General features: G+C 46.4%; 1 protein-coding gene across 3 annotated transcripts in view; it reads left to right on the top strand.

Annotated features, from left to right (window-relative positions):
* Window positions 1-25,350, top strand: part of LOC144807751 (pancreatic alpha-amylase-like) — a 250,105-nt gene extending 224,755 nt beyond the window's left edge. For all 3 annotated transcript variants that reach the window (XM_078673408.1, XM_078673409.1, XM_078673410.1), the window contains 8 exons: window positions 9,169-9,366; window positions 10,182-10,412; window positions 15,018-15,151; window positions 15,231-15,353; window positions 15,453-15,552; window positions 18,501-18,622; window positions 18,712-18,837; window positions 25,080-25,350. In XM_078673408.1, coding sequence (XP_078529534.1) covers window positions 9,169-9,366; window positions 10,182-10,412; window positions 15,018-15,151; window positions 15,231-15,353; window positions 15,453-15,552; window positions 18,501-18,622; window positions 18,712-18,837; window positions 25,080-25,269 — 1,224 coding nt within the window. In that variant the 3' untranslated portion in view covers window positions 25,270-25,350. The remainder of the gene's footprint in view (window positions 1-9,168; window positions 9,367-10,181; window positions 10,413-15,017; window positions 15,152-15,230; window positions 15,354-15,452; window positions 15,553-18,500; window positions 18,623-18,711; window positions 18,838-25,079) is intronic.
* The last annotated feature ends 206 nt before the right edge of the window (window positions 25,351-25,556 follow it).

Raw genomic sequence — 25,556 nt, 5'->3', positions numbered from 1 at the left:
TTAATACAATCAAACGCCTTGGCGGCATCCAACGCGATAACTGCTAAGGGGAGATTGTATGATGTAGCCATATCTATGGAACCTATGAGGGAAAAAGTCAGCTCTTTTAATAATCTACCCTTAATAAAACCCCTCTGGTCCTCATGAATCAAATGTGACATAACAGTATTCAACTCCCTGCTATAATTGGATTAAGTATCACAATTATATTGGCCTCATTCCAGGAGGATGGCAAAGGAATATCTGACAGGAAGATCTCATTAAATAACTGCCTCAAAATAGGTGTTAAAACAACAAGTAGAGTTTTATAAACCTCAACCGGGAGACCATCCATCCCTGGCGCTTTACCTTTTTTCCCCCCCTCTTATAGCCTCTTCCACCTCCTCAGTAGATGTCTCTTGATTCAAAATATCCCTTAAATCATCAGATAAAGAGTCCATATATTCCATCCATTTCAACACATCCTGTTCTTTAACAACCAAATCTTCCTTATAAACCTTCCAGAAATAATCATGAAATGCTGCAGAAATCTCCTTGGTATCAGTAACCACCATACCAGTCTCTTCACTTTTTATATCTTTAATCAAATTCCGAACCTGATCACTCTTAGCCTTCCAGGCTAACAGTTTGCTGCAGCCCTCACCACATTCAAAATGTGCCAGCTGGCTGGCTTCCCACTCCTCCTTAACTATATCTCTAAAAACTCCTTTTAGGTTTACTTTTAAATCATTTAACTCCTCCATCTCTTTTCCACTTGCCCCACTGGCTCCTGCTTCCACTAAACCTTCCTCCAACTTTTGAATCTTCTCTTCCAGAGACGACACCCTGCTATAGAATAGGTACCTTTTCTTTGCTGCCAAAGCTCCTAATCTCCTTCGTAAATGGGCCTTGTAGGCATCCCAAATGATCCCAGTCTTAGCTGAACCCTGGTTTCTTTCGGAAAATTCCCTAGTTTCAACCATTAAGACCTCCACTGACTTCTTCTAATAATATTGTGCGATCCAACCTCCAGATTGAACCCATTGTGCAGTCTCCTATTATCAATCGAAGAGAGATAGCTGAATGATCCAATAGATGCACTCCAATATGTTCAACCTGTAATACTGAATCCTTCACCCTCCGGTCCACCAAAAAATAATCAATTCTTGATTTGTGCTTGTATTTTTTATTATAGAATTTAAACCCTAACTTCTGACCAAACTTACATCCCCATAGATCGCACAGGTCCCAGTGACTCATCAGCTGTCTAACTCTATTTGACATTTTGGGGTTCACAACCGCACTACTGTTCTCAGACCTATCTAATTTATGGTCCAAACCCGTGTTAAAATCCCTTGCCATAATAATTTGACCCGGAAAACTTAAAAGCTCTGTAGCCAATTCATCCAGTGGGCCAATGTCATCTTGGTTAGGACCAGAATATCCCACCAAAATAAGAAGCAGCCCAAAAACCTTTAATTTAACTATCAACCACCTCCCTGATACGCTAGAAGCCTTACCTTCTATTGAGATATTCAAACCTTGCTACACAAATAGTGCAACACCTTTTGTTACTGCCGTCTGCTGTGTAAAGACTGCATGAGCCACCCACCTTTGTGCTGCAAACAACTTCCTACTCGCTTCCTCCATCAAATGAGTCTCCTGTAGCATAATAACTTGTGCCGGGGAATCCTTCAAATATTCCATTATCAGATCTCTTCTTCTCTTCACAGTGAGGCCATTTACATTCCACTCATCTCCTAAAGAAAAACCCACACAACATACATTCCAACCACAGCAACAATACATCTGAGGATTTTTTCTGCATTTTTTACTCTACCATTTCCTCCCACTCCCCAAAAAACCCACAACCCACCCAGCTTTCCCTGGAAACCGTGCCCAACTACCCATGGCAAACAGCCCTATGAGTGACCCCTCGACGAGCAGTGCAACAACCTAAACAGACTAGTGTAAAACTAATAGTATATCCCCAAAACAACCTTAACTACCTTAATAGCTCACAAAATTAGTTTAAGCGACAACAATCTTCATATATAACCAGATTGCTGTTGTTCAAGAAACTTGTCCACATCCTCCACAAAGGGAAATGAGTGCATCTTATTATTCCACATCACTTTCAGAAGAGCTGCTAATTTTAATTGCACCGAGGCACCCAGTTTCCTTAACGGCTCAATCCTTTTCTCTCTACCCTTTCCTCATGCTCTCTTTCCTTAACCTTGAAGCAATTTTATGGTGCATTGTCCCGCCAGGCGCTTGGGATTTTCAGGCCAGTGGCTGTTTTTCGCTACTTTTTTGTACCGCGGATGACCTCATCGCATCTTTTTTTTGTGTTCGCGTATTGCATTTTTGCGGCATGACGTTGATTTTCACGTGGACATTTGACGCATTATCTGGTGTCTATCGCATGCTACCGCCGCGTTGTGAATTCCACGTTGACACAGTGTTATTTTCCCGCGATAGGCTGCGATGTTGAAAGTTGCGTTACGCCACTCTTGCGGTAGTTAGCACACGTTCTTGTGACTATACCCCTCAGTTTGTTTTTCACAGGCAGCAGCACACTTTTGAAGGGGGCAGTCATTAACCTTGAAGGATTTTTAGGTCGAGCTTGACAGTGCAGCTGTCACTTCACCTACACCAATAATAGTCCGCAGTTCTTTGCTTACACACAGATACATATCCATTCTCATGCTATTTACTTGTAATGCTCCACATTACTATAGCGCATTCTTTCAAAGCCAGACCTATTTGCACTGCCAATGTTTGTCTGGTTGTGGGTGGCCCTGTTTGTGGTCTGCTGGGCCAGACTTACTGTTGATTTCACAGATATTAAACAAAACATCACCTGCAGTAAGCTCACATCCATGCAGACTCCCATACCTTGAAAAACACTTATAAAGCTTTACAACTTGAAAACTGTCTCCATTTGCGAACATTAGCTACTTATTCAGCTATCTAATTCACTAATCAGAACTACTTTTAATTTGGTGCCGGGCCTCTTTTCTGACCCTGTTAACAGTCTCTCCACAACAACTTACAAGTGCCCTTTGCCATGTTTGTGCATTTCCTATTGCTCATTATGCCTTTCATGTTCTCATTGACATCGGACCTTTAAGGATGAGTGCTGTTTTCTTTGACACATTTTGAGCAGCTTAGAAAGTGAAATTTCAAAAGCCAAAACGTTTAAACTACTTCAAAATGATTGCATATAATTGGCAGATATGGAAGAACAATACAATAGTCATACATCTATTTACTATTTATCAAAGACCATGAAATTCAGTTAAAATATCAACTTATAAGATTCCGCGTTATATTTATGTGATGTGTAATAGTAAATACCGGATATAAAGAAGTCAGTTCTGCCTCTTGTTTCAATGACACATGTTGTCCCTAAAATAGCCAGTCTTGGCGCCTTGCAGCTGGATTCTATGTCAGGACTGGAGGCGAGGATTATGCCTTCTTTCTCCACTTTATTCACAACAGCGAAGATACAAAAAAAACTACATTTCCCATGAAACCCTGGGAAAATGTAGTTAAACAAGAAAACCAGCAACACCTGGCAACAGCCAATGGCAACACAGTCAATGTCCAATCAGAGTCCTGGAAACCCCAACATAGTCCTTTCACCGTGTCCTCTCTTCCTCTTTCTTCGCTGTTGCACAGCAAGATAAGTACCTTCATTGTTTTCCCTTGACATTACCGTTTTAAGGGTTTTGTTATGTAAACTCTTGTGTAAGCGCTGCTTTGTTAGCTTGCGCGGTGTACGCGGCTTATTGTTAGCCTCGCACGGTGTACGCGGATTATGTTTCGCGCCGTTTTCGTATGGTGTAAAGTTTTGTTGTAGCTTCCTCTCCCACAGCGGGGGTCCCGCGGGGAGAGGGAGAGCCGCGGTTACGGGTTTCCCGTACCTACGCGGTGTGTACTGGCTTGGCTCCCTGGCCATCCCGCCCTTAGAGGGCGCGCGTGTGGGGCCGACGCTGCGCGACGTTTGTTCTCTACAGAAGAGGTTTAAACGTCGCGCGCGCGTCAGTTTGGAAGCCCCGGCTGAGTCAGAACGCCGTTGAGGTGTATTGCTGTGTAGTTTGTATGTTTACCGCGTTTTTTGTGCCCACGCTCTGCCACTGGTTTTTCTGTGTGAACCAGCGGAGCCTGTATCTGCAGCGTTCGCTGCCCTACGCCTATTGGTCTGTATTGTAGGGCACAGAAAGTTAAGGGACATTACCCAGCCGATTGCCCTGCATGAAGAGGGTTGTTTTAAAAAAAAAATTCCAGTAGTCCCTGGGGTTGAAACCCATAGAACAGCGGTCCCCCGCTGCCTGAAGTGTGGGCTGCCACCCAGCCTTGCTGAGCCTTTCCCGCCCAAGCCAGGGATATACCTCCCTTTTTTCGTCTCCCCAATGGAGTACTATGATGACTATCAGGAAGAAGAGGCGGACCATCTGGCTGACATGCCCTGGGGAGATGCCTTTTATGAGGCAGTGGATACTTCCGTCTATAGGGCGGCGGACCAGGCCATTTTGCCCCTTGAGGACAGGTTGACACGCCAAATTGACCAAGCTTTTGCAAAACTTTCTCACCAGCTGGCCCCTGCTCCATCCCAGCCCCCAGCTCCCCAAGAGTCCTTGGGCTCCCCTCCGCCTAAGCGTTGCCATGAATCGGGCGTGGATGGGGATGCTTTTGACAGATTGCGACAGGCCTTTATGGCCAGCAGGCCTCAGCCTATCCCTCCTCCATCAGTTCCACAACCTTCTCCCTCTTCGGACCAGGTTCCCCCACCAACGGCACCCGTCCTTCCCGGGACGTCCCAAGAGCCCCCTAGCACAGCGGACATGTTGGATCCCAATGATATCGTCCACCCTAGATCTTCAGAATGGTCCCCGGCCGATAAGGTAGCAGCTTATGTAGCCGCCCACATCCGCCGCCCTCTTGAGAAGGAGGCTCGCAACTGTTTGCGGGCGGAATGCCCACGCCCTTCCCTTGATGACAAAGTGGCCCTTACTCCAGAAATTTATTCCAGGATGGGCACCTTTCTACAGAGGTTTATTAGGGACCATAAGAAGGGCATTGATAGATCTTGGCGAGCGTGCCAGGATAAACTCCTGGACGCTTTGGGGCCGATCACTAAAATTCTGGATATGGCAGAAGAAGCCAAGGTAACCCCGAAAACCCTTTTGGGCTGGGCTCAGCGAGTGGTGATTTTTATGGGCAATGCCAACTGCGCCCTGTCTACAGAACGCCGCCGTTCACTTCTTATCAAAATCGACCCGAAGTTGGGTGATTTGGCAGATTCAGAGGCGGGGGCTGTCGCACAAGGGGGCCTATTTGGTGAGCCTTTTGTCAAAGAGCTCGGTACATTTGTGAATACTTTCCAGTCATTAGACCGGGCCCAGTCGACCATCAAGAAAATGTTCCCCTGTGTTTTTTGCGGGGCCGGCTGAGGACGGGGCAGCTCGGCCGGTCGCCAACAACAACACCAGACGTCTCAAAAAGGCTCCGGGAACTATAAAGACCAGTCCAGGTTCGGGAATTTCTACCCCACTCGTGAAAGAAAGGGTAAAGGACAAGGTTATCGCGGAGGGAGCTGCACAATCTAGCCCAGGTGAGAGTTCTCCCTTCTTCCCTACAAGACATAGGAGGGAGGTTGGCACGGTGTTTTCGGGTGTGGCTTTCGATCACAAGCGATGCATGGGTTCTGCAAACAGTGAGAGGTTTTCACATAGAGTTCGAGGGGACTCCGGTACAACACTCCTTGCCACGCCCCATACAGTTTTCCGCCCAGGACAGCCTCCTTGTGGACGAGGAAGTTTCCTCCCTCCTCCGCAAGGGCGCCATTACTCGCACCTCTCCACACCCCCGAGGTTTTATCAGCAACATTTTCTTGGTCGACAAGACCAACGGGGGGAAAAGGCCGGTGATAAACCTTTCCGACTTCAATCAATGGCTCGTTTATCGCCATTTCAAAATGGAGGGGATACACCTTCTCAGGGACCTCCTCAGGCCTTTCGATTGGATGGTCCGCTTGGACCTCAAGGACACCTACCTGGTGGTTCCGATTTTTCCTCCCCACCGGCGATTCCTTCAGTTCCTCTGGGGCTCCCAGGCTTACGAGTTCGCTTCTCTCCCTTTCGGACTCTCGTCGGCTCCTTGGTGTTTTACCAAGGTTCTCAGGCCGGCGGTGGAGGTTCTGAGGTCCAGGGGTGTCAGGATGATCGTTTACCTGGACGATCTCCTCTTGATGGCGGCTTGCCCTCGCCGCCTTGTGGAACTCTTGCAGATGACGGTTTCTCTCCTTCAGGATCTCGGGTTTGTGATCAACGAGAAGAAGTCGCTTTTGCGGCCGACACAGACCATTACATTCTTGGGATTCGTCAAAGACTCGACGGTGTCCACGCTCAGTCTTCCGAGCAGGAAGGTGACCAAGATTCGTCACGAATTGCGGCGTGTTTTGGCCAGGCCCCTGATCTCCCTTCGACAGCTGGCTCGAGTAGTGGGCCTTTTGTCCGCCTCGATTCAGGCTATTTTCCCAGGCCCGCTTCATTACCGGGCTCTCCAGCGCCTCAAGGGATATTTCCTTCGGAAGGGGTATCCTTACTCTCACAAAGTCGGTTTGTCTGCAGACGCTCGGGCCGAGTTCCAATGGTGGTTGGATCATATGGAGGCGTGGAACGGGAGAGCTATCTTCGGGTCCGCCCCGGACATGATTATAGACTCCGACGCCAGCAGGCTAGGTTGGGGGGCTCACTGCGGAGACCTTTCTACAGGCGGATTGTGGTCTACCCAAGAACAGAAGTTACACATAAACTGTCTGGAGCTTCTGGCGGGGGCAGTGCGGTGCTGGACGAAAGATTTAGTACAGTCTTGTGTGGTCCTCAAGATGGACAATATCTCGGCAGTTCGGTATGTGAACCATCTGGGGGGCACGAGGTCGAAGGCCCTGTCGGATCTGGCTGCAAGGTTTTGGCAATATTGCCTCGACCATCAGGTCTCAGTCACGGCGGAGTACCTCCCAGCCTGGGACAATTCGGAAGCGGACTTCCAGTCGCGCCATTTCCAGGACTCCAGTCTTTGGCGCCTGAATCGATCAGTGTTTCAGACTCTGAGCAACCTTTGGGGTCCTTTCTCGGTGGATCTATTTGCCTCCAGGCTGGATTTCCAGACTCCTCGGTTCTTCAGTTGGAGGCCGGATCCTCTCGCCGCAGCGACGGATGCGTTTCTCCAGGACTGGAGTACGGAACGGGGATATGCGTTCCCTCCGTTCGCGATGATCACGAGAGTGACGGCGCAGGTTCGCAGACAGGCGGCGGAGTTGGTGTTGATCACCCCTCTATGGAGGTCTCAAGTATGGTTTCCAGTTCTTCTGGAACTTTCTTGGGATTTTCCAATCCTACTCCCCCACTTTCCCTCCCTCCTTCTGAGCCCGAGCGGCTCTCTTTACCCCCTAGTGTCCACAGGCTCACTGAAACTAGTGGCGTGGTGGATTTCAGGGGTCGCTGGGAGACCCCTGGCCTTTCGAGAGAAGCGGAGTCCCTTATCTCTAAAGCATGGGCTGACAGCACGGTCAAGAGATATAGATCGGCTTGGCTCCGATGGACTTGTTGGTGTCTGCGACGGGGTGTCGACCCTTGGGCTTGGACGTGGTCCATGTAGTCAACTTCCTGGCCCAGCTGGCCTCTGCGGACCTGGCCTACCGGTCTGTAAACACTTTCCGGTTGGCTATTTCTTCTGGTCATCTGCCAGTGGCGGGGGCGCCAGTGGGGGAACACCCGTTGGTTTGCCGTTTGCTCCGTGGCCTCCGACTGTCGTTGCCCCCGGAGCCCCGCTATTCTGCCCTTTGGGATGTGAATATGGTGCTTAATTTGTTCCTGTCCTGGCCGCCCAATAGATATCTTTCAAGGAAAGAGCTATCAGCAAAACTGGCCATGCTCTTGTGCCTCATTTCTAGTAGACGGGTGTCAGACGTGCGTGCTTTGGATATCTCTGGCAGAATTTTTTCTCCGGAGGGAGTCACGTTTACGCTGCTTCGGCGCACAAAGTGTCATACTAGGTCTATTTCCTATCCCCAATTTGCGGACTCTCCAAAACTTTGTGTGGTGAATTGTCTTAAGGCTTATGAAGAAGCCACGGAGGAATTCCGTCCACCTGGAGAGAGACAGCTTCTCATTTCTCTGAGGAAACCCTTTAAAGCGGTCTCTTCCCCCACCATTGCTAGGTGGGTTCGTTGGGTGATGCAGGAAGCAGGCATCAACCTTAGCCAGTTTGGAGCTCACTCCGCGAGGGGTGCTATGGCTTCGAAGGCGTTTAGTCTCGGTGCTCGTCTTGAGGATATCCTCAACGCGGCCGACTGGTCTTCGGAATCCACGTTCAAGAGGTTTTATTTCAAACCGATCTTGAATATGGCCAACTTGGTTGTGGGCAAGCTTTGAACAAGCATAATCCTTGCCTCCAGTCCTGACATAGAATGAAAAATTTCCTAGCTAACGTAACGGAAATTTTCAATTCTATTCAGGACTCGGAGGCGAGGATTATCCCGCCCTTGGCTCCTGGAGGAGATCCCTCCCCGTATGACAGTAAGTAATATGCTTCTCTGTTTATTATGATGTTTTTCTTGTTTGTTAACTTGGTCCTTCTTGCACTGTTTTGGATGAAGCTTCCTTAGTGCTTCCCTTGGTAATGTGTTTCCTCTTGTCCTCAGGATCGGATTCCAACAAGCAGGACGCCTAATGATTGGATGAGTGGCTGTCTACGCTCTCAGAAAGAGAAAGAGGACACGGTGAAAGGACTATGTAGGGGTTTCCAGGACTCTGATTGGACATTGGACTGTGTTGCCATTGGCCGTTGCCAGGTGTTGCTGGTTTTCTTGTTTAACTACATTTTCCCAAGGTTTCATGGGAAATGTATTTTTTGTTCTATCTTCGCTGTTGTGAATAAAGTGGAGAAAGAAGGCATAATCCTCGCCTCCGAGTCCTTAATAGAATTGAAACTTTCCGTTACGTTAGCTAGGAAATGTTTCATTCTTCTGCCATTGTTTCTGCAGTGACACGTTAATAAATACTGATACAAAAATCCAATAAACGGCTCCCAACAAGTGCTATACAGTAATGCCAATTCTTGAAACGGTTATTTATTGTGTTTTATTCAGGCATTCAAAAAATAATTTTGTCTTTACAGGTTCACATCTATGTGGATGCTGTCATTAACCACATGTGTAGTTCAGGCGGAGGCACTGGTACCCACAGTACCTGCGGAAGCTACTTTAATAGTGGGAACAAGGACTTTCCAGCAGTCCCATACTCAGGATGGGATTTTAATGATGGTAAATGTAAAACATCAAATGGCGAAATTCACAACTATAACGATGCCAACGAGGTAAGTATTTCATGAGAAATTTTTTATTTGAATATTCGTATAGTTGTATTCATTTTTGCTGTTGTGAAATAATTACACTTTGACATGACACATAGTTATCAATCAACTTATTGAGTTTTTAATCATAACTATATTATCTACCTATATTATGTGCCAACAAATTTACTACACAGCATTGAGCTCGATGCACAGTCATTGTGTAGGGCTGACCACAACATCACGTGTATTTGTTCTACAATCTTACTTCCCATTTTGTACAATGTTTTCATGTAATGGCTTTCAGCTACTTAGTATGTTGCATTCGACATAATTGTGTTCCGATATTACATAGGAAATCTATTTTTTTTATATTTTATGTAAATAGTTACAATATAAAGAAAAAATATCGAAATGAGTCACTAAGAAGTGTTGTCAGCAAAATAAGCTAATAAAATAGAACACATCAAAATATGTCTAAAATCGGTAATGGAAACTGGAATAATAGCTTGAAACGGAAATTTGTGGACATATTGATTTATTATTGTGCGCTCATTTGAATGTTTTAGGACAGATTTGGAATACGAATTAGAGTAATTTTTACTATCCAAGGTCAAGGGTTTGTGTGGATTACGGAGTTATTCTTTTCTGTAAAGCACAAACAATGTTCACCTGATCAAACATAAAGGCATCATTGATAGACTTATAATCATTCAGTTGTCCTATAGAATAAACTTAAGGAAATTAACGTATGTTAATGAGATCTAACAGTAAGTTGACGACATTTCTCAGCCAATTTTTAGACATAGATCAATCACAGAATGTTTGTACTTTTACAGATACGAAATTGCCGTCTTGTAAGTCTTCTTGATCTTGCACTTGAGAAAGAGTATGTTCGTGGCAAAATTGCTGATTTCTTGAACTATCTGATCAGTATTGGCGTCGCAGGCTTCAGGCTCGATGCTGCCAAGCATATGTGGCCTGGTGATATCAAGGCAATTTTAAACAAGCTCCGGAATCTAAATACTAAATGGTTCCCCAGTGGTACAAAGCCCTTCATCTTCCAAGAGGTAACCTGTTTTATTTCTCATATTATGTAAACAATTCTAAATATTGCATCTTGAAATGAGTATTGATCTAGAGGTGAATCTTAATTTGTTATCTGACTGCTTCCATTATATCATGGGAGCATTATACATATAGCATTATAGCCCATTAACAAAGGCAATACCGGTTGTTCAAGGCTCTGAACCTGAGTTATAGTTGCAGGTGAGGGCCTTTAATGAGAAAAAGGGCCTATAACAACCGGTATAAATCGAGGGAGAAGGGTTATGAGGCTATTGGAACATTCCAGCCACTATGGGTAGAATGTTCTAGGGAAGCTTCATAAAATTTGGAACGTTGAAGCAATAGGCTTGTACCAGTCATTAGAAGTCTGGGGCTACTTTATTGTCTTCAATGGTGCGCTCAATATTCCCATGTTCTTATATAGCGTTAGAGCCCGCCGTAGTAGGCTCTACTGGCCATTGAAGGCCTGTTCCAGAATTAAAGGCCTGAGCCGTAGGGGAGCGGGACTTTTATGGCCGGTAGAGCAGTTATAGCCTCCTACGGAGTGTTATAAGGCTATAAGAAGAGTCCACCCCTAGAGGGCAGAATGTTCTCATTTGTAAAACAAAGGCCTCATGTGGCCCGATTGAAATCCCATCAGGCTCCGGGAGGCCTTTTGTTCACAGCAACAGCTGTGACCAAACATTGGACTGTTGAAGCTCCAGGCTTCTACTGGTCCTTGGAAGCTAGGAGCACTCCATTGTTTTCAATGGACCTCCCAACATTTTAATGTTCTAATATAGCTTATTACACATTTTACAAGTCAAAAACGTGAAAGTTATTCCCAGCCATTCTTCAAAATGGTCAAATATATTTTTAAATCACATTGCATACATAGGGAGTTCAAAGGGAGAGTGAGTCACTATGGAAAGATAGCAGTGCAGGTATATGATGTAGTGCCAAAAAGCAGCCAAATATCATATACTGTGAAAATTATATTTCTAATTTCATTTGTGTAGTGCTTCATACCTTTTTTGTGTATTGGTTTTATTGATTTTTAAGCAATAATAATGTCATCCATATATTGGATAATAACGAATAAGCCTTCTCTGATCCCTCCCCCTTCTTGTGATTGGGCACTCTGATGTCTAGTCCACTGTGTATTAGTTATGTACAAGTTATTCATAGTGTTCCTTTCATGCCTAAGTGTAATATCATAAGTGTAGCTCACTACACTGTAAAGCCATGCTTAGTTGGAATTATGTATTTGTAATGTGGCTTAGGGGTGTTCTTATCCTGTCTTGGGTTGTGGTGCTTAAAGGGTGGGGATAGGAAAAGAGGAATAGATCATGTGCGATTTACATTAGTTTGCTGCTATGAATAACTTTATGTCCTGTTTGATTGTTTTGTGTGACTGCTGGATCAACAAACCATAAAAGTAGTGCTATGTATAATCTTGTCAGGCACTACAGAGAAAGAAGGGCGAAAGCCAAGATGATGGTGTGCATACATGCTTTTGTTGTGCTAATTAAATTCGAAGTGCTACACAGTGTCTAATCTAATGACTGTATCAATCTACGATGCTAGACAGTAGTGTTAGAGTTATCATTTCTAACCCGGCGTTTTAACCTCAAGATGGCGCCTGAGCAGGAATGGACCTGCTTTTTGAATGATCCGAAGCAGATCCATGGGAACTTTTACTGTACTACCTACCCCTACCCCTCCCCACTCCTCTCCACTTTCCTGCTACTGACCTCTGCCCTCAACTGTCCTGGCACTTAGTCCCCACCCTGTCTGTGAATTTTTCCCTCGTCATTTGAGATCTAGCTATTTTGTCTGATGCCCGATGGAGCTACCTGGTTTAGCTATAGGGGAGACAGATCGGGGATTCCCTCCTTGGACGTCACCTACCCAGTCGGTCTTTAGCCAGACTTCCTTTCGTCTCTCCTGTCGTCTCTTCCCGCATCCTCCCTCTATTTATGTCTCTCCTTCTCTCCTCTCTCAATGTATTGAGACTGAACTATTTTGTCTGAAGCCCGATGGAGCTACCTGGTTTAGCTGTAGGGGAGATTGGCCGTGGACTCCCTCCTTGGTCGTCACCTACCCAGTCGGCCTTTAGACAGACTTCATTTCGTCTCTCCTTGTAGTCTCTTCCCCTATCCTCCCTTTCTCACCTTCCCTGCCCCCTACCCTCTACGCTCCATTTATTTTGCCCTCCATGTTCTTTAAATGTTTTCCCATTGAGACCTAGCTATTTGGCCAATTCCCGGTGGAGCTACCTGATAGCTATAGAGGGGATGGGTTTAGGGACTTCCCCCTCGACCGTCATCTACCCAACTGGACTTTGGGCAGACTTTCCTTTGCCTTTCTGCAGTATCTTCCTCCTACCCCTTTACCCTTACCCCCTTCCCCTCTACACTTCACTTATCTCATCTTCTATGCTCTTGTAATTGTTTGTCTAGCAACTGATGTAAATTGGTACTGATGTAATCTTGTAATTTTGTGGAACCTCATGTAAAGCTCTCTGATACCTCCGGGTCTAGCCAGCGCTATATAAAACTCTTAAAATAAAATAAAAATAAATAAAGTACGTGGATTGTTTTAGAGGGCTGATGGTGCTTGCCTGAAAGTATAGGTGCGTAAAATGGCTTTCCTGATTACAGGTTGTAGTTATTTTAATGTTTCTGTGTACCTAATCTGTAGTAGATGATATGTTTCAGTTTGCTCTGGCTGCAAGCTACTGGTACACATGGTTTTATGAGGACACCCTAAGGAAGTATAAGCTTAGCTTAATGACTGCATTGATTACCGTTGGCTGTGGTAGTGTACAATTATGCTAGTTTCTGAACGGATTACTGGAACTGGATACATTCTTATGTCTGTCTTGGAACTTTCCTCAACGGAGTGTTTACTTTTATGACTTCAAATTTGTGTTTTTTGCTGTGTTTAACTGCTAAATTGTATCCTTGTAAATTCTATCCTTATTTTGTGGGAAGATCCAGGTCTTTACTTCCTTTCTGAACATCAGATGCTCTTGCATCCCTTGCATTTTATCTGACAAGGAGTTCTAGAGTTTTGCACTCTGCACTGATAGTGCTGATAATCAAATGTGTTCTTCTTGTAGGGGCGAAAGGTGAAACATGGAGCTAGTCTACAGCAAAGTGTTCTGCTTTGGGCATACATTTTAGGGAGTGGCGCACTGAAGTAGCCAGAGTGGGGCATGTGGTGCCTAACAAATCCCCAGAAAAACAATACATAGAAAGTTATACAGATCCATAAGCGAAAAAGAAACTCCTATCATTTAGGAGCTTGTGGGCTTGATTTAAACTATGACATAACATTTCTTGTTGTTTTTTCATGTCTCTCTACAGCCTTCTAAGTCAAATAAAAGACTCCCTTTGGTCTGGTATGTTACCTTTCAGGCACACTCAACACTCTTACTCCAATTTCATTCCACACTTCATGTACACTCCCGATAGCATTAAGGTTCAAAGACCACACCTGCATGTTTATTTAAAAAAAAGTTTTCTCTTTGACACTTTATTTATCTACAAATTCCCAATTCAAATCTAAAAACAATAATTAAATCACATATCAGTGCCAGATAATATGGTACCAAAACCATGGTTATTTAAAATACAGAAACACATTTAAAAATCTGTCCTTATATCCCCCTTCATGGCAAAAGAAAGGAAAGGATGTTGAGTGGGCCTGAGACTTAACATACAAGTCTAAATGTATTATTTTAATTGACATAATAGTCTAACACGGTGCGCTGTCCCTTTGGGTAAGCCCATCTTTGCTTAATTTGGATCTCTACAGGCTTCTCCAATGAGTAGCTTGTGAGATTCTGTGGCTCTCCATTTACCAGTAAGTAGATCTCCTAAATGCAGCTCAGTCTTACTAATTAGAAGCTGTTGCCTGGTTGAAATAACATATGTATACCAAAATTGTAAAATGTGTATTTGAGACAAAAATGTGTGTATTTCCAGAACTCATAAGCTGGTGTTTGGAGAAAAATTCCCCAAAATGTATTTAAAGCTGGTATTTGAGTGATAAATTATGTGGTGATGTGGAGAAATATCATTAATATTGTTACCTTGACACCCGGGGCATTGTAGCTATGGCTGTTATGTATTACCTATGTAAAGGTATTCCAAAATGACAAAACCTTTTTTACATTCTTGCTGCCAACCTTCCTCAATGACTGAGCTGATTGCTGCTGGTAATCTTGCACCGGGTGACTATTACAGTAATCTTGTCTAATGTGGTCACCACTACAACACTAAAACTAGTAGCTCCGAAATATTTCCATTGAGCAAGTGCAGCTCAAATTATAGAAAAGGTTGGAGACCCCTGCTCTACACATTATACAAGATTTTAGATGTCAGAGAATTGGCAAAACATTTCATCAGAATGAACCTTCAGTTTAAGACATCATTTCTAAAAAGCAGACTTGTAGAACCACCTTTAGGAGGCTTGGCATGTGCTTTCAATACCCTTTTAACATATAGTATTGAACAAAATCATGTGATTCGCTCGTAAAAAATGCCTTGGAAAATTAAGCAAACCCTATATACATACACGTCCATAAAGGAATATTTGACTTTCATGTGGTTATCTTCAAGGTAATTGATCTTGGAGGAGAGGCAATTTCTGTGAATGAATACTATGGAAATGGCAGAGTGACTGAGTTTAAGTATGGAGCCAAACTGGGAAATGTAATTCGTAAATGGAATGGAGAAAAAATGAGCTATTTGAGGTAAGGATGAGATTAGCCTAAACAATTTGTTGATACATTCATTTATTTCAGTATCTAACAGTCATATTCTGTTTGGTAGGAACTGGGGTGAAGGATGGGGTTTCATGCCATCAGACAGAGCCTTGGTTTTTGTTGACAATCATGACAACCAGAGAGGGCACGGTGCTGGTGGAGCGGCAATTCTCACCTTCTTTGATTCTCGGTAAGAGCTGTAGTTTTCTTTGAAACATACATTCACATTCGTTTTTTTGTCTCAGTCTTAAATTGCAATTTTGATGTCTCTCTACTTTTCATACCTCAGAATATACAAAATGGGAGTTGGCTTCATGCTTGCTCATCCCTATGGGTTTACTCGTGTGATGTCAAGTTTTCGTTGGCCAAGAAACTTTGTAAACGGGAAGGTATGTTTGTGAAAATATTTTGTCCATAAATCTGATCTGAAGAAATATGGTTCCCAAAAAGGTATCCTTTCACACACAATGTGTGGTTGTGTGCAAAAGTATTTGTGAAGCTTTCTAAATTCAAAGGAGACAAGAAATAGATAGATGTCCTGCAAATCTTGCTTCGAATCACAAGGGCTAGTGTTCAGTGGATTTCCGGCTTATCCAGATAAAAAGTGGAATCCGGGGTTTTGGTCACCTTCTCAAACATTCCCTTTCGTTTGCCAATTTAATATCAAGTAAATCCACCCATGCTTTCAAATGACTATGCACCTTCCTGAATGAACATGTGGAGTTATTATCCTCAATGCTAATGATTAGTTTGAAACACACATGAAAGGTATGCCATGTTGCTAAATTCCCCTTTTCTAACATATACAATTGTAATAAATATACAACGTGTACTGTGAGAAACTGGTTGCAATGGTTAAAGGAGGAGATGACCACCTCAAACAATTATCACAAAACTTTTTAGGGTGAATCACTAAAGTCACTAAATTTACCTGAACTCAAACCCTGGATGCTATGGCACAGAGCAGACAGGCTTAACTTGAATGCAATGTATAAAGTGTTTATGCTGTACCAAAACAGTAATAAACTCAAAACACATAAAAAGAAAAAATCCCAAACCAGTTTAGAAAAATAGCGTACAGTTTAATAGATAAAATGACACCAAACATCAAAATTCCAACAAGGGTTACCAGGTATATGACTTTTAAACATATAAGGTTGCAAATAGCGCCAAAAGTGCTAAACGTCAACCGCACAGTATGGCCAGGCCTTAGGTGCAATTTGAGGCCGACTTTGATGGAGCGTGGGTCAGTTATACAAACCAGGTTCGACCTGGTTGAAAGGTTTACTTTTGGACTAAGGCCCAGATGTATGAATTGTTTTTGCAATTACATAAGATTAGATATGTAAACAAAACACACCAGTGTGCTAGCTTTATTCAACAAACAGCCTATCCTTCTTATTCCTACCCTTTGTAGTGCTGGCTAATAACATGTGACTCACCACTATGTTCACACAATGGTTAGAGCGGCAGACCCTGATGCAGAGTTCTGGCCAGGGACCAGGGTTCGATTCCTGCCTCGGCAGGGTCTCGGGCTCAATTTCCTCTGACCTGTTAATTCTCGCCTCGGTGCCTATTCTAATCACGGGCCCCACGCTGCAACTCTGGCCAATAGCTTGCTTAGCCTCCACACCGGCCCCAACAGCGCTAAGGATGCCTGGCTTCACCCTGGGGGTGCCCAGGAGTGGACACTTCACAGGGAAAGCCAGGAGGGGTTCCAAAGCGGTATGAGTATCAGCGCCAGGAAGCCGAATAGGCGACACTGCAAGGTGACCGTCTGGTGACAGTGCGCTCTATAAGTACCTTGACATTTACATTTGACATTTACACATTGGACCATCAACCATCTATGGTCCTCTTTTCTGGTGGTCAATTTTAGGCATCACTCACACTCACACATCCTCAGTACTTTGCATGATTGCTTCTTTCATGTTCTTTTCCACCTCAAAGCATCTGCTATTTTTTTTTCTAACAATGGTGCAGTTCTGGATCACTGTATAAAAGGGCATCCATGCCGTAATACAACCATTCTGTTTTAAACCGTGTTCCTCTTATGTCAGGTAGGCAAAAGTGCTGGGGCCAGTGCACAAGGGCGTAGCTTAGTCAATGGGATTCTGGGGCGTGAATCTCGAATTTAACAACAGAAAAAGCAGTGTGCCGCAGGGTGAATGTGTGAGGTGACTAAGATTTGGGGTTGATAGTTCACATGGGTAAGGTCAACAGTGATCTGTATTGGGCCTCTGGGGCCGATTTTAGATTTGGTGGACAGGTACTCCTCTGCAATGGTGACTTGTTTTTTTAACTGCCCACCACCGCCAGGGATATTCTGGCAGTGAGGGGCTGTAAAAAGAAGACAAATGACTCTTACCCCTAGGAAGGTATCTCCTATGGTATGGGGGCCATTTGTGATTTTTCTTTGTTTTCATTATGTTTCAAAAACACACACCATATTTAGGTGTTGCTGTTGAAAAAAAAAACGTTATAGAAGTTTAATGGCCAGCTGTAATATTTGACAGAGTCCTCTGCCCAACGTTTCCTGCATAGACTAAAACTGCCATGACTGCTGTTCCTGCCAATGTATAGATTTAGCTGATGGTCTAAAGGCAGTAAAGACTTCTACAACCCTGTCTGCCTCTACTCCATCTGCTGAATCCTAAATCAGGCCCTCTGCCTAGAGTGGCACAGTGGGCAAAAAACAATGGCATGCTATCCTAAGTGATTGACAGGTGTCAGACTATTTGCAAGCATTCATCCCAAAGCCTTTTGGGTGTTTGCTTACCGGCAGTATGCCTGGAAACCTGAGAGTGGTTTAGCCTTCCAAGCCCACTACTGCCAATGTCTGTGAATTCTAAAGTGTAGTAAATTTGCATCGATTCAAGAGGTACTTCCATGCGTCAGATTTGATACTTTTTTGGTATATTGGTAACTAAATATATTTTAGTTCCTCATCCCAAAAATGAACATGTTAAAACCTCTTAATGAAATTAGGATGAGCATAGGGGACGCAACTGGGCCTCTTATACCCTTATACCAAGCCACTAATGTATTTTTCTGAGGGCTGTCACTCCCAAAAAACACTCCCTGCAGATACACCCCTGCCAGTGAGAGCATATTAGTGCCTAGCTGTTGGTCAGAAGCTGTGATAGTAATAATTGGCACGCCTGTGCATTCATCTGGAGAAGAATACAGAGGCTTGCTCTAGACACACATACATACACACACACACAAATATACATATCTAAAGAGGTTTATTTCATTGTATCTCTATCTTATTGGCTTGTTCTTCAATAGTAATGTAAACATGAAAACTATTATATCTGAATATTTTTATACTTAGGACGTCAATGATTGGATTGGACCTCCACACAACCCTGACGGTTCAACCAAACCTGTTTCCATAAATCCGGATACCACGTGTGCTGGGGACTGGGTCTGTGAACACAGATGGCGCCAAATAAAGTAAGTCAAAACTTCAGAATCTGTACGACGATTCATCTATCAGACAATCAACTTACAACTAAAAAAAAAACTTTGACTTTTTTCCTCAGGAACATGGTCATTTTCCGTAATGTTGTTAATGGTAAACCGTTCTCAAACTGGTGGGATAATGGAAGCAACCAGATTGCATTTGGTCGTGGCAACAAGGGCTTTATCGTCTTCAATAATGAGGATCGGTGAGTACTGCACACTTTTGAAAGCATTTCTTTGGATTTACTATTAATTGGTGGGGGGCTCCAAGGCCCATGGCCACCACCAAGAGCACTCTGCATTAGTTCTAGCCACCAGTGTTGCAATGCCCTCAGTCATCTGTTTGGGGATGTTCGAAGCAGTGTGCACGTAGATAGTGGTAACATATATCTGTTGCAATAGGAGGCCCTACATTCTCAATGGTGCCTGGGTCATGATCTGATTTAGGTTTTGCAGTAGAAGCCAGTGAAGAGCTGAGATATTCTGTTGTTTCTCCTTATGTGGTTCGAGTCATGCAAGCCAATTTAGAAATAACTGTAATAAGAGATCTGGTGTGCTGGTAGTCCCAAATGTAAAAGGCTTCCTTGTAGAACCAACTAGGAAGCAAAAGAGCAGGCTTGAAGTTTTTTTGCTGAAAGGAGGTAAAAGAAAGAAAAAAAACGTTTTGAAAAATATTTCAGTAAAAGAAATGGTAATCGCATGTCCTCAACAACTTAGCATCAGTGTGTTATCAATACAAAGCCAGTGTTTTCAACCACCTGTGTGAATCTAAACCTGGGGTCCTAGACAGGTCGCTATCACCAGGTGTAATTACAGTTTGAGTGTTGAACATAATGCATGTATGTCGCATTCAGTCGCTGACTGATGCAAGGCATGCCCACAATTTAGAAACTCAGAAATGCAACAAATAACAACCAACAACTTAATGGTCAGTCAGTTTTTTCACTGAAAAGGAAAATAACTCTAAAACTGAATAGTACACACAATATTACCAATATATATACAGTGGCATGTTGGAAAACGAATTGGAACACACCCAAAAGGGCCTCATAAGTTGCATAAAGTGCGTTCTATAAAGAAGACATACAAATCAGCTAAATCCTACACGCAGACTGGTCTTCATAAGCATGAGGCACCATGAGCCATTTGTGGACCAGCAGATCCCAGCTCCTGAAGCCTTAATAGCCCTATATAGACCTGACCTCAGGACACCCCCCACGCTGCACAGCTCGCCAGCGGTGCCCCCTCGCTGCTGCTCGCTCTCCCTGCTCCGTTTTTGGCCAGATCTTCGTGCTCCCTGTTTTTCTCCTGTACTTGCTCCGTTTCGGCCCGATTTTCGTGCTCACTGTATTTTTGTTCCTGTACTTGTGTTTTGAACTTCTGCCTTTGTATTTACTTGTGCCTTTTGATTAGCGTGCCTCGCTATTCCCTCTGGTGCCCCCACCCGCTCCCAGCTTCCCGCTGCTGCTCCATCGTGGCCCCGCCCCTTTTCCTTACTGTACCCGATTGGCCGCCCCGCTCCCGCCTCCCAGCTGCTCCGCCCTCCCACTTGGCCTCATATGGAGCCCGCGCGGCGCAGGTGACTGTGACCTGACCTCAGGACATCCCCCACGCCGCACAGCTCGCCAGCGGTGCCCCCTCGCTGCTGCTCGCTCTCCCTGCTCCGTATTTGGCCCGATCTTCGTGCTCACTGTTTTTCTCCTGTACTTGCTCCGTTTTGGCCCGATTTTCGTGCTCACTGTATTTTTGTTCCTGCACTTGTGTTTTGAACTTCTGCCTTTGTATTTACTTGTGCTTTTTGATCAGCGTGCCTCGCTATTCCCTCTGGTGCCCCCACCCGCTCCCCACTTCCCGCCGCTGCTCCATCGCGGCCCGCCCCCTTTTCCTTACTGTACCCGATTGGCCGCCCCGCCTCCCAGCTGCTCCGCCCTCCCACTTCGCCTCATATAGAGCCCGCGCGTAAGCGCAGCGTTCACGCGCAGCGGCCGCGCTGATTGTGTGCCGAAGGTGCGCCAAAGGCAAGCCCGTCTACTCCCGTCCGTGCCTGGACTGCGCCCAGCGCCAGCACCCCTGGGCCCCGAGGATGCCAGCCCACACGACGGACCTACGACGCCGCCACCCTCAACGCACTCAAACCTGGCCGGAACCCCGCCTGCTACCGAGCCACCCCGAAACGCACCCACGGACCCTTCACCTGCCAAACCTGCAAGTTCACCTGCCTCCGGACCTGCACCGCACCCGACAAGCCGAGCACCAGCAGCAACCACCTCAAGTGCATCCTGCTCAACACCCGCTCTGTCCACAGACACGCCGTCGAACTCTGGAACCTGCTCGACACAACATCACCAGACGTCGCCTTCCTTACAGAAACCTGGATGAACGCCTCCTCAGCGCCTGACATCGCCATAGCCATCCCGGACGGATACAAGATCACCCGGAAGGACCACGTCAACCAGACTGGAGGAGGCATCGGCATCGTACACAAGAACACCATCCACATCACGACCAACCCCGACGACACCTTCACCGCCGCCGAACACCTCCACTTCCAGATACACACAGATCCCAAGACCACCCTCCGAGGCACCCTCATCTACAGACCCCCGGGACCACGCACACAATTCAGCGAAGACATCGCAGACTTAATCAGCCCGTACGCCCTCCCCTCCGCTGACTACATCCTCCTAGGGGACCTCAACTTCCACCTGGAGAACAACAAGGACAGCAACACCACCACCCTGCTGGGCAACCTCGCCAACCTTGGACTCAAGCAACTGGTGAACACCCCCACCCACTACGCCGGCCACACGCTTGACCCCGTCTTCTCCTCGAGCAAGCACATCTCCTTCAGCCACTCCACCGGACTCCACTGGACTGACCACAGCTGCATCCACTTCAGCTTCAGAAGAACAACGACCCACCACCACCCGCAACAGATTCCTCGCAGGAGCTGAAGCAAGATCACCGCCGAGCAGCTCACCACCTCCCTCCGCCAGAACCCTCCCGCCAGCACAACGGACCCCAACAAAGCAGCCAGCAACCTCACACAGTGGCTCACCAACTGCGCAAATGACCTCGCACCATTGAAGAACCCTCCCAGCAGACCCGGCAGCAAGAAGGCCTCCTGGTTCACCGACGAACTCAAGAACTCCAAGAAGAACTGCCGCACCCTCGAGAAAGCCTGGCGCCACGACCAGACCACAGACAACATGACTGCCCTCAAGCACGCCACCCGCAAACACCACCAGCTGATCTGCACCACCAAGAAGACCGCATTCACAGAACGACTGGACAACAACGCCCACGACAGCAAGGAACTCTTCAGCATCGTCAAAGAGTTCTCCAACCCCAGCGCCGGAAACAACGACATCACCCCCTCGCAAGACCTCTGCGACTCACTCGCCTCGTTCTTCCACCGCAAGATCGCCGATATACACAACAGCTTCGGCGCACCTACCACGCACCCAACCACCGAACCAACGCCCCCCACCACCACCCTCTGCGCATGGACCCCGATCAGCACCGAAGACACGACCCGCACGATGAACACCATCCACTCCGGATCTCCAACCGACCCCTGCCCCCACCACGTCTTCAACAAGGCCGACTCCATCATCGCACCCCAACTACGGGACATCATCAACACCTCCTTCAACACAGCCACCTTCCCGGAGATCTGGAAGCACGCCGAGCTCAGCGCCCTCCTGAAGAAACCAACAGCAGACCCCACCGACCTCAAGAACTACCGCCCCATCTTGCTCCTCTATTTTCCTGCCAAAGTCATCAAGAAGACCGCCAACAGACAGCTTGCCACCTTCCTCGAGACAAACGGATCCCTCGACCCCTCGCAGTCCGGTTTCCGAGCCAACCACAGCACCGAGACCGCCCTCATCGCAGCCACTGACGACATCAGATCCCTGCTCGACAACGGGGAAACAACGGCCCTCATCCTCCTGCAGCGTTCGACACTGTCTGCCACCGCACCCTAGTGCAGCGCCTAAGCAACATCGGAGTCCAAGAGAAGGCACTGGAGTGGATCATCTCGTTCCTCGTCGTAAGAACCCAGAAAGTCCGCCTCCCGCCGTTCAGATTCGAGGCCACCGAAGTCATCTGCGGCGTACCACAAGGATCATCACTCAGCCCAACCCTCTTCAACGTCTACATGAGCCCTCTCGCAGCCATCGCACGCAAATACAACCTCAACATCATCTCCTACGCCGACGACACCCAGCTGATTCTCTCTCTCACCAACGACCCCGCCACCGCCTGAACCAGCCTACACGAAGGGATGAAAGACGTTGCCGAGTGGATGAAGAACAGCCGCCTGAAACTGAACTCCGACAAGACGGAAGTCCTCATCCTGGGATCATCGCCCTCCGCCTGGGACAACTCCTGGTGGCCCCCTGCCCTGGGCACCACTCCCAAGCCAACGGACCACGCACGCAACCTGGGCTTCATCCTGGACTCCTCCCTCTCGATGACCAGACAAGTCAACGCCGTCTCATCATCATGCTTCAACACCCTGCGCATGCTCCGTAAGATCTTCCAATGGATCCCCACCGAAACCAGGAAGACGGTCACCCAGGCACTCGTCACCAGCCGACTGGACTATGAAACGCCCTCTACGCCGGAACCACAGCCAAACTTCAGAAAAGACTCCAGCGCATCCAGAATGCCTCCGCACGACTCGTCCTGGACGTCCCCCGACACAGCCACATCTCCGGCCACCTGAGAGAACTGCACTGGCTCCCCGTCAGCAAGAGGATCACATTCAGGCTCCTCACCCACGCACACAAGGCCCTCCACGACCTGGGCCCCAAGTACCTCAACAACCGCCTGACCTTCTACGCGCCCACCCGCCAGCTACGATCGACCAGCCTCGCCCTCGCCGCCGTACCACGCATCCGCAAGGCCACCTTCGGGGGAAGATCCTTCTCCTACCTGGCAGCCAAGACATGGAACTCCCTCCCTATCCACCTTCGGCTGACCCAGGATCACCTTTCCTTCAGGAAGCTCCTCAAGACCTGGCTCTTCGAGCAGTAGCGGACCCCTCCCCCCAGCGCCTTGAGACCCTACTGGGTGAGTAGCGCGCTATACAAATGTCCATGATTGATTGATTGATTATGTGGTATGCAATTATATAAAGCCAAGCAACCTGGCTCTGTCACGAATGAAACAGAAGCCTTTCACTAACATGTCCAGTAGTTACCACAATCTGCAACAACAAAAAAAGAAAAAAAAGCTATAGCTGTAGTTTTGTTGCATTCTTTCTGGAGAAAACAAGACAAAGGAGTAGACATTCAAGAATCTCATGTTTCTTCTATTGACCCAAGCTGCTTGGCTATCCTCGAGGGTCCAGAAATGGAATTGGACACCACACTTTAGGGACACGCCAAAATATAAGCCGTGTTGACGCTCACAAGCTACCTGGACCTTTCTGTGGGTCACCAATCCAATACCCCTGGAGACGTAGGATGCCAGAATTTCCAAAACCAAGCGGCTACTCCTCTAGCAGGAGCATAACGCATGCCCTCCAGCCCCTGCGGTGCAAGCGGCCACCAGCCCTTCAGCGGGCTTGCAAACCTTCAGAGGTCCCCAATTCAGCCCAAGGCAAATGATTTGTGAAATAATGAAGTCTTAGGAGACCGTATCACATTTTGCAAGGGCCCCCCATCTTTTTGTGAACGTCCCTGTCCTTTGAGGGGTCCTCTGCTCCTCCTGTCAGCCCCTGCGCACAAAAAACCCTTTAGGAGATGTCCCTGACCCTCCTGACGCACCGCAAGGGAAAATGTGCAACGTGCGAGGACTTCCCAAGGCCTTATAGTGCGCACCTTCATCATGAGCTATTCTTTTGGTCGGGCTGCCATGGACTGGTACGTTTTTACATTTCTCTTTTACCAATGTTGATGCGCCTGCTAGCATGCTCAATTTGTTATCCAGCAAGATGCACCTGCTATGTCTTTGACACACCTGCACGCTCCACCTGCTTGGCACAGAGTAGTTTGTAGGGCATGTGGCAGGCTCCTTAAGGCGTGCAGTCCTGCTGGCCTGGCTGGGGAGCAGGGACATTACCAATGGCGTCCTGGTTCTCCAGATGCTCCCCTCTTCTCGAGGCCACACCATGGATCCAATCCACTTCTAATTTATTGGGGTAGATTTGATTAGTTAGTGAGATACCGCTCCTGCCTATTTCTCAACAGGATGCAAAAAACAGCCTCCATATAATAACTATTTGTAAGGCCCATGTGCGCATCGCTGAGTTAAGTTGTATTGCACCGTCGTTTATAAGGGCACACTTATCTTATCTTCATACCATTAGCTTTTTAGGAAATAATACCTTTTCATTAATGGGCTTTACTCAAGTGTTTGCTGCATTGATTTTCCTTTCGAAAGTATTTTTATGGTATCAAATATCATACTGAAATAGTTGCTCTCCTCTTTCTTGTAGGAATATGGACGTAACTTTGAAAACTGGCCTCCCTGCTGGCACGTACTGTGACGTCATCTCTGGGCAAAAGGAGAAAGGGCGCTGCACTGGCATTCAAATCAGCATTGGTAGTGACAGTTCTGCCAGATTTCAGATCAGCAACACAGCACAGGATCCATTTGTTGCCATTCATGTTGATGCCAAATTGTGAGGCATACTTTTAAATTCTAGTGACCACACACTTCTGTCGATGCCATGGATGCTATCATGAAATAAATGTAATTTCAGAAGAGTAACAAGTACTGTATTTTTTTTGTAGTTAACTATATCACAGACCAAGCCCAACACTGCGTCAAATCCATATAAAAAAATGTATAGTAACAATAAAATCGAATTGTAACATAGGTGTGGAAAAGCAGTTTACCGAAATGTTCATCTAGGGTAGACTACACCAAAACACAGCCACTTACAGTTTATACATGAATAGATGGCGGTGAG

The sequence above is a fragment of the Lissotriton helveticus genome, chromosome 1_2 (genome assembly GCF_964261635.1).
Source record: "Lissotriton helveticus chromosome 1_2, aLisHel1.1, whole genome shotgun sequence".
Lineage (NCBI taxonomy): Eukaryota > Metazoa > Chordata > Amphibia > Caudata > Salamandridae > Lissotriton > Lissotriton helveticus.
This window is presented reverse-complemented; position numbering and strand designations above follow the sequence as displayed.